The 15,995-nt window shown below is 34.1% G+C and overlaps 1 protein-coding gene and 1 non-coding gene across 6 annotated transcripts in view; one reads left to right on the top strand and one right to left on the bottom strand.

Annotated features, from left to right (window-relative positions):
* Positions 1–15,995, bottom strand: part of ACER3 (alkaline ceramidase 3) — a 206,010-nt gene that overhangs the window by 30,872 nt on the left and 159,143 nt on the right. For all 5 annotated transcript variants that reach the window (XR_012509753.1, XM_074372704.1, XM_010973471.3 and 2 more), the window contains 2 exons: positions 15,626–15,661; positions 1,712–1,770 (listed from right to left, as the gene is read on the bottom strand). Coding sequence is in view for 4 of the 5 variants with exons in the window: in XM_074372704.1 (XP_074228805.1) it covers positions 1,712–1,770; positions 15,626–15,661 (95 nt within the window). In the remaining variant the exon portion in view is untranslated. The remainder of the gene's footprint in view (positions 1–1,711; positions 1,771–15,625; positions 15,662–15,995) is intronic.
* On the top strand, positions 1,923–2,158 carry LOC123613839 (small nucleolar RNA SNORA53). Its single transcript, XR_006721281.2, has one exon. It is a non-coding gene; the product is annotated as a small nucleolar RNA SNORA53 (small nucleolar RNA).

The following is a 15,995-nucleotide window of genomic DNA, read 5'->3' as shown; positions in this document are numbered from 1 at the left end:
CAAGTGATATGGAAAAAGCATCTGACACAATTCAACACCCATTCATGATAAATATTCTCAGAAAATTAGGAATAAAGAATAACTTCCTCAACTTGATAAAAAGCATCTAAAAAAGCCATACAGATAACATTGTATTTGATGCTGAAAGACTAAGTACTTTTCCCCAAGACTGGGAACAAGGCAAGGATACCTGCTGTCACCATTTTTTCAAAACTCAACTGGAAAAAAAGAGAAACAATCCCATCAGAAAATGGGCAAATATGAACAGACATTTCACCAAAGAGGATATAGATGGCAAATCAGCTACATGAAAATATGTTCAACATCATTAGAATCAGGGAAATGAGAATTAAAACCACAATGAGAGATCAGTACACACTTGTAAGAATGGCTAAAATAAAAAATAAAAAATAGTGACAACACCAAATATTGACAAGGATGCAGAGAAACTGGGTCACACATACATTGCTGGTAGGAATGTAAACTGGTAGAGCCACTCTGGGAAACAGTTTAGCAGTTTTGAAAAGAATTAAACATATAACTGTCATTACAACCTAGCAACTTCACTCTGGACATTTATTCCAGACAGATGAAAATTTTTATTCAAATGAAACCTGTAAACAAAAGTTCATAGCAGTTTTTGTCATAGTAAAAAAACTGGAAATAATCTAGATGTCATTCAGCAGGTGAATGATTAAATGGTGGTACATCCATATCATGGAATACTACTCACAATAGAATGGGATGAACTATTGCTACACTCAGCAACTTGTATTAATCTCCAATGTATTATGCTGAGTGCAAAAGGCCAATCCCAAAGGTTATATACACTATATGATTCCATTTATATAACATTTTTGAAATGAAAAAATTAGAGAAATGAAGAGCAAATTAGTGGTTGCCAGGGGTTAAGAACAGGGGGTGAGTGGATGGGGTGGGAGGGGCTACATAAAGACAACACAGGGATCCTTGTGGTGGTGGGACTGTTCTGTATCTTGACTCTGGCAAAGTCAAATCCTGCTTGTGATATTGTACTATAGTTCTGCAAGACATTACCATTGGAGGAATTTGGTAAAGGGTACAGGGGATCTCTATTATTTCTTACAAATGCATGTGCTTCTACAATTACCTCAAACCAACAAATTTAATTTAAAAAAGGAAAAAAAGGAATAAACCCATAAATCATACTATTTACTTACTGAGCACCTGCTATATGGCCAGGCTCTATGTAAGGTACTCACACGAATATTTCTTATTTTAATGTTCATAAACTCTACAAAGATTTCTTAAATGATCTTTCAGGAACATTGATTCTCTGGGATATTAACCACCTTCCTTGACAGGTATTCTGTAAAAAGAGTTCCTTAATCAAGTAGTTTGAGAAATATAAAAACAATTATTTTCTTTTTTATTGTAAGATTTTTCAAGACCTTTAATATACTTACGTACATTATAAATATTCAAAAGAAAGCCATCATACACAACTTTCCTCAAATTCCTTTAATTTTGGAACTCTTGTTTTCACATGATGCCTATTAGCAACTTGCTTAAAGAATCAGTATTCCTTGTAATACACCATAATAAATGCTGGGTTATAGTTTTCTAGCAGTATCCCTGCTAGAGCTGGGTTTTATGTGTTATTTCAATATAGGCTATAGATTTACCACCTGAGTATAGTCTAACCATAGTGCTGATGATCCAAACTACTTACCATGTAACAATATAAATAGATCGAAGTACTAATGTGAAGACCAACATTCCATACATGACCTGAATAAGACAGGAAAAATGAAGTTAGTAAAATCATTATTCATTGGCAAAGGAAATATATTTTGCCTACAAAAATAGTTCTCCCAGTTAAATGTAAATATTTATTATCTTTCATTACATTTTAAAGAAAGAACTTTAAAAAAATGTATAATTATATAATTAAGAGTCATGCTAAATCTTAAACTGAGTTCTACTTGTAAACTTCTGGTTTCTTGTAGTTCCAGTCAAAGAAATATCTAGCAACTTTTTTGGTTGTATAGTCAAAGGGGCTTGAGTCACTGGCGTGTGAGATAAATATACCTGCATGTTAGTCTTAGGTTCTGATAGAAATGACATGCAATTGTGCTGCCATTTTTTACTATCAGGACTCGACTGGTGTGCGGACACTTCAGTTAATAATGAAAATCTCTGCCAGAACATATGCAACTGAGTAAACTAAGCCTTCTGATTTCCTAGATTCTACAAGGGGGTTGCTCCTCTCTGGATGAGACAGATATCATACACCATGATGAAGTTCGCCTGCTTTGAATGTACTGTTGAAGCATTGTACAAGTTTGTGGTTCCCAAGCCCCGAAGTGAATGTTCAAAGCCAGAGCAGCTGGTTGTCACATTTGTGGCAGGTTACATAGCTGGAGTCTTCTGTGCCATTGTTTCTCATCCTGCTGATTCTGTGGTGTCTGTGTTGAATAAAGAGAAGGGTAGCAGTGCTTCTCAGGTCCTCAAGAGACTTGGATTTTGAGGTGTGTGGAAGGAACTCTTTGCCTGTATCATCATGATTGGCACTCTGACTGCACTACAGTGGTTCATCTATGACTCTGTGAAGGTCAGCTTCAGGGTTCCTCGCCCTCCTCCACCTGAGATGCCAGAATCTCTGAAGAAGAAGCTTGGGTTAACTCAGTAGACAGATGGAAGCAAATGTGGACTGAGTCTGCTTGTTTATCAGTGATGAGGAAAATGAAAAAGGAACTTTTATATATTTGACAGCGTAGGAAATTGTCTGTTCTGATATAATTACTGTAGTTCTCTTGCCAAAGGCAGGAGTTTCAAACTTACTGTTGAAATAAACCCCACTGTTCATGAAAAAAAAAAAAGAGTCATGCTAAACTATCAGAAGTCCCATGGGAATTTGAATTCTGAATGGTTACATGAAATTTTAAATATCTGCCCAAACCTGAACAAATGCTGTTTTACCTCATACTCTCTAGAGATCCTTCCCTTCTCATTAGCTTCACTTTCAGCAAATGTACCTACTTCCCATTTTATAACAGTATAAATCTGAACTCTTTCAAATTCCCCTCCTAAGTGTTTCTGCATTCATATGCATTTTCTCTGCATTCTTTCTCCCATTCCTAGTTTCCAAAGATGTGCCCATTTCTTCTTGACTGAGGTAGTGTTCTTTATTGTATATGCTCCCACATCTTCCTAGACTTTGCTCTAACAACTAACCTTTTTTCCTTCAATACTGAGTGCTGGCTAGGTACTACTGCCTGGAAAATTGAACCTAGTAGGAAAATTTAACTTTTAATTTAAAAGTATGAAATATTAAATATGAAAAACTGCATAGAATATAAATGTATAGTTTAACAAATATTTATATAGCCAATAGCTGGGAAAGTACCATTCAGGTCAAGAAATGGATCTCTGTTAACACCCCAGAAGTGCTACATGTGTCTCTTCCCAGTCCAACCCTCTCCTCTGCTCCTTAGAGGAAACTACTCTTCTGACTTTTATAATACAAACTTTCTTGTTTTTCTTTACATATTTACTAACTTAAACTGGTCCCCTAAATATGCACTCCTAGTAATAATTTGTTTTTTGAATTTTAATTTTAACTTACAATAGAATAATATTGCATACATTTGTTTTTGCCTTGTCTTTTAAGATTTAGTTATGTTGTGTCTGCAGCCATAGCTCATTCACTTTTGATGTTACATAGTATTTAATGAATACAAATACCATTCTTGTGTTGATGGACATTTTTGGGTTATTTCCAGTTTTCACTGCTATGAACATTCTCATTCATATATTCTAGTACACATGTACACAAGTTTCTCCACTGTATGTACCTAGGAATGTAATTGCTGGGTCAGAGGGTATATGTATTATCAAAACGACTAAAAATGCAAAACTGCTTTTGAAAGTGGTTATACCAACATTTACTCCAACTAACATGTATGAGTGTTGCTTTTGTGTCACATACTCAGCAACACATGATACAGTCAGACTTCAAAATTTTTGTCAACCTATGTGGTTTTTAATATATATTTCCCTGATTACATGCTCAACACTGTATACTATGTTCACTGGCCATTTGATGTCCTCCTATACTGTTCAAACCTACTTTTTCATTCAGTTGTCTGTCATTTGCTTATTTACTTGTTCCTTTTATAACTTTAAAATTTTTAAAATTGAAATATAACACATACATAAAGTGCTCAAAACAAATACAGTTTGATGATTATCACAAAACAAGTATCTTTGCAGTTTTTGACTCTGCAGGTCAAAAAATTGAACCTTGGCAGGTTACTATAAATCATTCTCATATCTCTCTCAAGTCCTACACCCTCTCTTCCCTAAGGTTTATCACTATTCTGACTTCTAACATTAGAGTGTAGTTTTGTCTGTTTTGAACCTCATTATAAATGGAACTCTAGAATATATCTTTGTGTCAAGCTTCTTTTAATCAATATTATGTTTGTGAGCCTCATGCAACTTGTTATAAGAGCTGCTGTGTATCAGTTTTCATTGTTATCTAATATTCCATTATTTGAATATACATATTTTATATATCCATACTACTGCTGACGGATATTGGTGTCTAAGTTTTAGCTATTTATAACAAACACACACACACACACACACACAACGTTCAGGGATTTCTACTGGATATATGCCTAGAAGCCAAACTGCTGGATCACAGAATACACATAAATTCAACTTAACTAGTTTTTACAAACTATTTCCCAAAGCGGTTATACCACTGAACACTCCCACCAGCAGTGTATGAAGGTTGCTTAATATCCTTGTCAGTCAGCACTTAAGAACATTATAAAAGATATCTATTATAAAGAATGGTAATTAAAAAACAAAAGAATTGTAGGGAAAAGGGGTTGTAGCTTCTACATGTTACGGTGACTTCCACTACACTTAGCTCATCCCTGGCAGATGTACACAACTTATGCGGATGAGAGGGCAAAAGAAGCTGTGTAGGTGAATAGCTCTGAATCTCCTGATGAGATGAAAATGTTACACCTGCTATTATCCTCCACCTTGAATCTTCCAATAAAGCTAAGTAAACACAGTATTAGATTAAAGACTACAGGAGACTGATTGCCAGCTTGAATCCATAATTGCAGCCAAGCTGCTATCATGGTGAAGAAAGGCATACTTGCCCTCACAGAAATTACAATCTAGTGAGAAGAGATAATAACCAGATAATTAAAATGTCGTATTTTAACTATGACAGGGACTGTACAGAGTATTTTGTAAGCCCATATGAAGGCTACCTAATCCAGACTTAGGCAGATCAGAAAGACTTTCGTGGACTAGGGATGTAATGTACAACGTGATAAATACAATTAACATTGCTGTACGTTATTTATGAAAGTTGTAAAGAGAGTAAATCACAAGAGTTCTCATCAAAAGGAAAAAAACCTTCCATTTCTTTAGTTTTTATTTACAGGAGATGATGGATGTTCACTAAACTTATTGTGGTAATCATTTCATGATGTATGTAAGTCAAGTCATGCTGTACATCTTAAACTTACACAGTGTTGTATGTCAATTACATCTCAACAAAACCAGAAGAAAAAAAGACTATCATGGAGGATATAATGTTCATAACTGAAGCATTAGTAGGACAAGCATTATTAATAGAAGGTAGAAGAGAGTAACTGGCATAGCTTATATTCTGGGGACTAGAAGCAAGTAAGGCTGTCTAGAATATATTGCTGAAGAAAAGAGTGGGAAAAATGAAGTCAGAAAAGTAAGCAGAAGTTAAACCTGGCTTTTCAAGTCACCTTAAAGAGTTGCACTTTATCTTAAGAACAATGTAAAGCCAATGAAAGTTTCAGCAGTAGTTAAACATGATCACTCATGTATTAGAGACCTCTGTCTTGTTGGGTGGAGAATGAGTTAGAGGGAGGAAAGACTGATGGAATACAGACCTATGACAAGGTATTGCAATAACCTAGGTGAGAGATGAGTCCTAAACTATGATAGTATCAATGATAAAGGAGAGAAATGGATAGATTAGGGAGATATTTAAAGCTTAGACTGATAATTAATTTGATATGGTAGTTATTATAAGCTGGGAAAGTCAATTTTGGTGTGGTTTATGACTTAGGCAGTTAGGTTTGTGGTGAAATTATTTACTGGATTAAAGAAAATATAAAAAGAAAGATAAGAAAGATAGGGGATAAAAATGTTGATTTCATTTCAGGTTCTGTTTAGAGTTTGAGGTGACAGTAAGGTATGCAAGTAGAGATCTCCAGCAGGAGTTGGATATCTGGGTCTAAACCTTAGGAAAAAAAACTTGAGCTAAAGAAACAGATTTATGAATCATCAGCATAGAGAAGTCAAGGGGAACGGATTGTTCAGGGAGTATGTTAAACACATCAAATGATGGATAGGAACCTATACCCTGGAAGTACAATGGGGCTTTTTCAAATTAATTTTCTTCTCTTCACAAGCACTTCTACCCCATACATTCTGACTCTCCCCTAGGAATCTGTGGCAGACCCTGCTAGTGGCCCACTCAGTATTTATTCTCTCCTCCACCTTTATAGAAGACTGATTTTACTAGGTTGGCAATATACCCAGCTATAAAACTTGATTTCCCAGACTTTCTTGAAGTTAGAGGTTGCCACATAATTTTTGAAACTTTTTTCTGTGCATATTCTAACATTAGCCATTTTTAAAATAAAAAAGATAATAGAATACATACTTTCCTGCTCCTTATAATTTTCAGCTAAAAATATTTTTACAAGAATTTTTCATATCTTTCTGTATTTAATAATTTTTTCAGTCTCAAAGCTCCAAAGACTATAAAACTATTATTAGTGTTTTCTCCCTACTAAATCATCCTAGAAATATGCTGTATGTAAACTGAGACCTGGTATTTATCCTATAGCCTAGGAAAAAAGCAGGTTGTATTTTTATTAGTAGAAAGAAAACTAAAGCATTTTGAAAAAAGCAGAAAAACAATTTTTTTTGTTCCATGATATGACATTAAGATGCCTGAGTGGAAAGATTTGAAAATAGATGAAACTGGGAGGTAAAAGAGGACAAATTAAGTGGGATGGGGTTGTAGTATGGGACTCTGGAAACTGCAGATATACAATAATTATTTTGATAATGAGGGAGTCTGACTTTCAGCATTTCTTCAGAGTTAATATTCTCCATGACTCATTCCTTATGGTCTATTCCTTGGATTAAGCCAAAATATGGAGAGAAATTCCAAATAATCGACCAGTTTATTTTCCACCAAGTACTTACTGAACATCAACTAAGTGACAACCACTGGACTAGGCATTCACTGTTCAAAGATGAAAAGACACAATATTCCTGACCTCAAAGCACTCAGTCTAACAGAGGAAAGACATATGTAGTCAGTTATCTAGCACTTGGATCTGGTTTCTAAATTCCATTCTCCACTAAAAGAAACCAGGGTCCATGGAGATCAAGTCTGGAACAGGGACAGAACAAGATGAGCCAAGAACATCTTCTTGTGCCAGAAAGTAAGAAGTACTTAAAGAATGATAGAAACGTATCAAAAGGACACAGACATGAGTTTGAAAGTGCTCCACTCCACTGGCCACATCTGAGACAATTTGTACACCAAAATAAACAATGATACTAATGAATCATAACCCATTGCATAAAATAAGGATATAAGAATCCACAGAGATAAAAATATATAAATTCAAAATTTAATACTTAACAAATTTATTCCTAAGTATTTTATTTTTTTGGATGAGACTTTAAAAGGGATTTTTTTTTTTTTTTTTTTTTTTACTTTCCTGTTCTGGTATTTCATGGTTGGTATAAAGAAATGCAACAGATTTCTGTACGTTAATCTTGTATCCTGCTACCTTGCTGAATTAGTTTATCAGCTCTCATAGTTCTTGTGTGGAGTCTTTAGGGGTGTCTATATATACTTTCATGTCATCAGCATATAGTGACAATTTTACCTTTTCTTTTCAATCTGGATACTTTTTATTTCTTTTTCTTGTCTGATTACTATGGCTAGGACTTCCAATACTACGCTGAATGGAAGTGGTGAGAGTGGGCATCCTTGTCTTGTTCCAGATGTTGGTGGGAGGGCTTTCAACTTTTCACCATAGAGTATTATGTTAGCTGTGGGTTTGCCATAAATAGCTTTTATTATTTGGATATATATTCCCTTTATACCCATTTTGGTAAATTTTTATCTTGAATGGATGTTGAATTTTATCAATTTTTTTTCTGTGTCTACTGAGATGATTATGTGATTTTTTTCCCTTTCTTTTGTTGATGTGGTATATCATATTGATTGACTTGTGTATGTTGAACCAAACTTGGGATGACTCCAACTTGATTGTAGTGTATAATCTTTTTTACATATTGCTGGATTCAGTTTGTGAATATTAAAGAAGTTTTGCATCTATGTTCATCAAAGATATTAGCCTATAATTTTCTTTTTTAATAGTGTCATTGCCTGGTTTTGGTATCAGGGTAATGGTGGCTTCACAGAATGAGTTTGGAAGTGCTACCTCCTCTTTAATATTTTGGAAGAGTTTGAGAAGGACTGGTATAAGTTCTTTGTATGTTTGCCATCTGGTCCTGGACTTTCGTTTAAAGGAAGTTTTTTTAATTACTGATTTTATTTCATCTCTAGTGATCAGTCTGTTCAAATTATCTATTTCTTCTTTTTTTAAAATAAATAAATAAATAAATTTAACATTTTTTATTGATTTATAATAATTTTACAATGCTGTGTCAAATTCTAGTGTAGAGCCCAATTTTTCAATTATACATGAACATATATATATTCACTGTCACATTTTTTTCTCTGTGAGCTACCATAAGATCTTGTATATATTTCCCTGTGCTATACAGTATAATCTTGTTTATCTATTCCATATTTTGAAATCCCAATCTATCCCTTCCCACCCCCTGCCCCCTTGGCAACCACAAGTTTGTATTATATGTCTGTGAGTCTGTTTCTGTTTTGTATTTATGTTTTGTTTGTTTGTTTGTTTTTGTTGTTTTTTAGATTCCACATATGAGCAATCTCATATGGTATTTTTCTTTCTCTTTCTGGCTTACTTCACTTAGAATGATATTCTCCAGGAGCATCCATGTTGCTGCAAATGGCATTATGTTGTCCGTTTTTATGGCTGAATAGTATTCCATTGTATAAATATACCACATCTTCTTTATCCAGTCAACTGTTGATGGACATTTAGGCTGTTTCCATCTCTTGGCTATTGTAAATAGTGCTGCTATGAACACTGGGCTGCAGGTGTCATTTTGAAGTAGGGTTCCTTCTGGAAAACAGTATGGAGATTCCTCAAAAGACTAGGAATAGACTTACCATATGACCCAGGAATTCCTCTCCTGGGCGTATATCTATTTCTTCTTGATTCAGTTTTGGTGGACTGTGTGTTTCTAGAAACTTGTCCATTTCTTCTAGGTTGTTAAATATGTTGCCATATAGTTGTTTATAGTAATTTCTTAGAGTTTTTTGTATGTCTGTGGTGTTGGTTGTAATTTCTCCTCTCACACCAGTCAGAAGGGCCATCATTAAAAAATCCACAAATGATAAATGCTGGGGAGGGTGTGGAAAACAGGGAGCCTACCTACACTGTTAATGGGAATGTAGTTTGGTGCAGCCATTATGGCAAAAAGGATAGAGAGTCCTTAAAGAACTAAAAATAGACTTACCATATGATCAAGCAATCCTACTCCTGGGCATATATCCAGATGAAACTCTTAATTTGAAAAGATACATGCATCCCAATGTTCATAGCAGCACTATTTACAACAGCCAAGGCATGGAAGCAACCTAAATGTCCATCCACAGATGACTGGATAAAGAAGATGTGGTATATTTATACAATGGAATACTATTCAGCCATAAAAACGGACAACATAATGCCATTTGCAGCAACACGGATGGACCTGGAGAATGTCATTCTAAGTGAAATAAGCCAGAAAGAGAAAGAAAAATACCATATGATATTACTTATATGTGGAATCTAAAAAAAAATGAGACAATTGCATTTATTTACAAAACAGAAACAGACTCACAGATATAGAAAACAAACTTGTCGTTACCAATGGGGAAAGGGGCTGGTGGAAGGATAAATTGGGAGTTTGGGATTTGTAGATACTAACTACTATATATAAAATAGATAAACAGCAAGGTCCTACTGCATAGTACAGGGGACTATATTCAGTATCTGTAATAGCCTATAATGAAAAAGAAAATGAAAAGAATACACACACACACACACACACACACACACTCACGCACACACATGTAACTGAATCACTATGCTGTACATCAGAAATCAATACATTATAAACTATACTTCAATTAAAAAATGATTTAACTAAAAAATATAATTACAAATATTTTCATAAGCAACAGAATATTTTTCTACAAAGTTCTTATTAATAATGAAAGGACAGAGAATAACTTTACAATGGAGAAGTCTAGTAGACTCTATCATAAGTTATCACGCTCCAACATGTTGACAATATACTTTCAAGTGGTTCCGGGGAAAAAGTTCTTTGTATTGTTCTTGCAATGTTTCTATAAGTTTGATATTGTTTAAAAATAAAAAATACTTAAACAATAAATAAAGAATTCCATACTAACCCTCTAGAATAGTTATTAGTTTCCTTTTCAAATGCCCAAGTCTTTCTCTCTAGGAGAAAGGCACTCAGCTTACCTGTGGTCAAAAACAGTTTATCAGGGTGAGGATGAGGTAGGGATTTGTGATAAAGCCCTAGTAATTGGGAACCTATCATGGTGATAGGTAATGGGATTTAGGCATTTGCAGTTTATAATGGATTTACTCATTATATGACAATCAACTGCCCATAGTAGAGAGAATCTCTAACAGAAAAAGTCAAGGGCCGTAATTGGGAGACCTAGATTTTTCTACCACCTGATTACTGCCTTACTATATAATCTTGAACAAGTCACCTCAGCTATCTTGGTCTTGGACTCCCATTTGTAAAATGAAGAGGTTGAACTAGATGACTATGGTTTATTTCTATAATTACAGTCAAAGTAGGGATGTAAGAGGCATTTTATTTTGGGAGTTAAGTTATTCTCACAATAAGGCTAAAAGGTTGGTGCTTCCTACATAATTAAATGATAATTTAAACTGTAATAAGCTAAATATAGATATTACTTTATAACTATAAAACGTATCTCCTAAGGCAATGTGGCCTACTGGTAAAAACAGTTCTTATAGATATTCAGAATTGGTTTAAAATCTGCCCATAAAATATAGCCTTCTGATCCAACCTACATAAAACTGCCAGAATTATCTGAAATAGATCTTATAATGTTATGCTTCTGTCAATGGCAAAAGCGTAAGATCCAAACGTTAGCCTGACAACCAGTGATTCACAATTTAGTTCCAGTCTTCTTTCTCATCTCATGTTCTGCAAGATCTATCTCGTATTTAGGACAGGATTTCCCCAACAATATCCCCCAAAATGCTACTGTGCTGAGAGATATTAAGAGACATTCTATAAAAGTTCCATGGTCAAATCCTGCTCAAATGTCATCTCCTGTGTGAAGCTCTCCTGAAATCCTTCTATAAAAATTACTTAATCTTTTTTTTTTTTTTTTATCATCCTCGAAGTACTTCACTTATATTTGACTTTGGGAAGTTTTTAACATTGATAACTGAATTCAAGTTTACTTAAAAGAAAGCATAGCTATACGTAAGTTTACAGTCAGTCTTCACATTTTTTTTCTAAATTCATTACTGTACTAAAATCTAAATAGCAGTTTTCACTCCTTTTAAAAATAGATCTTTCTGATATATTAGATTCCAAAGTATCTGTAATAGTGGCATACCATATTATAAAAGGAATATGGGGGCTTTGGAATAAAAAAGACCTGGGATCAATTTCAGTAACTAACTAGTTGAGAAACACTGGGCAAATTACTTAACCTTTATGACTCTCAGTTATCTCACCTAAAAAATGAAGATAATTCCTAAATAGGTTTGTTGATATTTTAGTAAGATAATGAGTGAGTCAATTTATATAAACTGTATGAAAGAATATACAATACTCAGCACATAGTAAATACTAAAAAATGTCAGCTTCTTTTCCAAGTGTACTTACGTAATAGTTTCCTTACAAACCTAATTTGTAATAAAATGGCACAAAGAAACAGAATAGAATAAAATTTAAATAAGCCTGCTTAAGTTCCTGTTTTTCAAATTGTTTACATAGTGTGTTCTTTCTTGCAAACCTTGAGGGTCAAATTAGAAAAAAAATGGAAGGGGCAGTAATGAAATACCGATATGTTGTACAGTAACGAAACACCAGTATGTTGTATCTAGAAACAATTTTTAGAAGACATCTACTTTGGCAAGATTTTAAGCAACAGTATTCTTTGAGACATTAGATGAGATCTCATCTGTGATATTCAATTACTGATTTGTCAATTAGTTGCTTTAAGAGGGTTCACTATCTTCTTAAACGTTCTTTTAATCTGTCCTCGTGTACGCTTTTCTTCTATTTCTCCTCCTTAAGATATCGAATGTGGCAGCTATGCGATTTGAGTATTATCCTTGTTGCAAGGCCATCAAGTTAAACAAATAGCATTTGGTTCTCTTTGGGAGATGTTTGGATCACTGTGGATTTAATACAGTCAAGTAGAACTGTTATCACTATATTCCCCCTCAGGAAGCTAATCTGATTTGCAAGACAATCATCCTTGTTGTGACAGATATTTTTAATTGTGCTATCACTACTTATCTCTCTAGGCCCAACTCAAATATCTCCTTTTGGAGGCTTTCCATGATCATCATAGGCAGAAATTTATGCACGTCATCCTACGTCTTAATATGTACTTTTAGTACCACACTGTACTATTATGTTTATTGCCTTGTGCTTTGCATCCTCTTATTTTTACATTATCCTTGTGAAATAATATCTTTCCTTGTTTTGAACATTTTACAGATGAAGAAATTGATTAATAGGTACAGCAAGAAATTATTCTATTGATAAGAAAGTGGCAAGAAATTGAGATTCCAAGCTTCAAGAAATCAAAGTGGTAAGAAATTTAGATTCCAGTCTCAAGCCAGAGCTCCTTTAGGTTAGATTACATTGCTTTTCCTTCCTTTCCCATTATACTTAGAAAGTTATTGTAATTCTTATCATAAATTCCAAAACAATTTTCTAAGTTTCTGGGCATAAGAATACCAAGAGTTATATGAAAGAATGAAAGCAATACTCCAAGCTTTGATAATTAGAAGATTCTCAGAAAAAAGCAGTTCTCTTAAGAATGATACCCAGAAAATAATTAGGGGTACTTTTTTTTTTTCAAGGCATAAATATAAATAGAACTGAGTAATTCTAATTACTTAACAGATCAGCATAGGATATTCTAGATTAGACATTTGAGGTAAAGGCCTCTTCAAAAAAGCTTTACAAAGTAGAGAGAAATACTATTGTATCAAAATAGTGGGCAACTTTCCTTGTTTTTCAATACTAGAGTAAGTAATAATTCAGCTATACACAATAGATGTATTTTGTAGTCTTATTTTGAGTCACGTAAGCAGAAAGACTGCTCGTCTTCATTAGCACAGCTTTTACGTATCTATTACAAAACATATACACTGCAAACATTGTTTTGTAAGTCAATCTTCCTGACCAGTGAGTTCCTTGAGACCAGCAGCCATGTCTTATGTGCCTTTGTATATTAAGATTAGTTAACATTTACTGAGTGTCTAATATGTGCTAAAGTTTTATATGCATTTTTTCATTTAATACTCAGATAACTTTAGAAGATTACTATACCAACTTTAGAGATGCAGTCTGTTGAGCGCTATAAGAGCAGGGACTTCATTATTTCATTCACTAGTATATCTTCTGAGCCAAGTACAGCACCTGGCATATTGAAGGCACTTAGAAAGTATCTGTTGAATAATGAGGAAACCAAAGCTCAAAGAAGTAACTTATCCAGAGTATACAGTAAGTTAAGTGGAGAGACTGGTTTGAATTCAGGTCTGTCTGACTTTAGATCTCAAAAGTCTTTGCTCTTCTGCCTTTTCATTTCCAACTTCCAGCTCAGAATTTGGTACTGAGAAAGTACACAGTAAACATCTGTTGAATGAATGAATGTCCTACTTTCAGATTGCTTATCTACTTCAACTTAGCATTCCCCTACCTCTTCACTTCCCTATCCTGATATCTAAGTCCTAGGATATAAGCCATAACTATAAATTTTCAACTGCGTCCCTTCCTATCAGCATATACAGGTATCTGTGCATCTTCCCTATATACAGAGAAGAAGATATTTATGACTGGAAAAACATGAGAATTGCAGCATGGGAAGTTATGAGTAGTTTGTTACTTCTATTATATAACCATAGTATCAAATGGGTCTAAAACACAAAATGGAAAATTGATGGTCATAAACTTAGAAAAAGTAACTCAAATTTCCAAGTTTTCTTTTTTGTGGTTATGATTTTTCTTTCTTATAAAGGCAAACAAGAAATTTATAAAAACTGAAGTATTTTCCACATAAATAAACTTACTTCATTTTTTTACACTGTGTCAACAAATCTTTCTAATAAAGGGGTAACTACATAATGAAACCATTTCAAGCTATAATAAACAGGAAAGTGAGAATGTCCTCCCCCATAATATCTACATTAGTACACCTACTCAGCTGACCTGTGAAACAGCAAGGCACAATTATATGGATCTGGAATTTATTTCAAAAAACAGATTTCAGATGATTATTGTCTACTATAAGTTTTAAAAGTTACAGCAACTTTTTTTTTCTTTATAAGCACAAAATATTCTAAAAGTAGAAGGCTTCTAATCTTCCTGAAATGTACGCCTGCATACTTACTTATTTTTGTTTGTTTGCTAGTTTGTTAAAAGAATACTGACAAGAGTCAAACAAATCTAGTTACAATCCTGGCTCTGTCCCTTAATAACTGTGTAACCCTGGGCAAATTACCTAATATTTCTGAGCTCATTTCCCTTAAAATGTAGACAATAATCCCTAATTTGTAGGACTACTGGGGAGATTAGAGTCAATGCAGTAATGAGCAGAATGACAGGCACATCATAGCTCTCAACAAACAATAGCTCTCTTTATTTAGGGTTTGACACTTTATTTCACTCTGGTTTCACTCTAGGATGCACTTAAATCATTTCTTACATTAAAGTTTCCTATGTTTGTTTCCCTTGATGGAAATAACCTCCTACTTGAAAAAAACTAACTAAAATGTATATTAGACTGAAAATTCCTAGAATATTTTCCCCCTATCTTTCCTAGAAAATAATGTCATAAAAATAATGTTTATATGTGCATGTGCCTAATGCTTCCTGTTTTTTTTCTGCTTATGAGAGCAGTGCTGCACCTGAATGACTGTCTACCAACAGCCAGCTGGGCCTGGGCACTGGTTGTTCTTGGTATATTCCTGTCACCTACATCTGGCTCCTGTAGGAACTTGAATTTGCAATCCCTGTTTTAAACACTGTTACTCCCCAAAACATTTAACATTTCATTTTCAGAAGTTGTATATGCATATAATTTACTAGAAAAGGAAAATAGAAGGCAGGTTAAATAATCCAATGTGTAATAATTTTTAAAAATTACCTGATGGAATATAGGCTCCTTTACCTTAAGGTAAACCTGAAAAATATTAACAAAAACATATGTGAATGAAATGCATTATGAAGGGGAAAGAAAACCTATTCCAACTACTCTGCAAATCTCAAATCTCTTCTGCTTCCCTAGTCTTGCTTCTTAGATCTGACTCAAGCCACATAAAACCAATCAGATTAGGTGGCATACCACGAAGGGGCTAATACCTACATGTGGCACTGCTCCGGTGCTAGCTTTATCATGGTAAACTAAATGTTTTAAAGCTGTTAGGGATTATTCTAGCCTCTTGGCCTCTGTATCAACATCAAGGAGGGCCAGAGAAGCACAGACACTCATGAGGGCTGAGGAGGTTATGCTGATA

Source organism: Camelus bactrianus, chromosome 10 (assembly GCF_048773025.1).
Source record: "Camelus bactrianus isolate YW-2024 breed Bactrian camel chromosome 10, ASM4877302v1, whole genome shotgun sequence".
Taxonomy (NCBI): domain Eukaryota; kingdom Metazoa; phylum Chordata; class Mammalia; order Artiodactyla; family Camelidae; genus Camelus; species Camelus bactrianus.
This window is presented reverse-complemented; position numbering and strand designations above follow the sequence as displayed.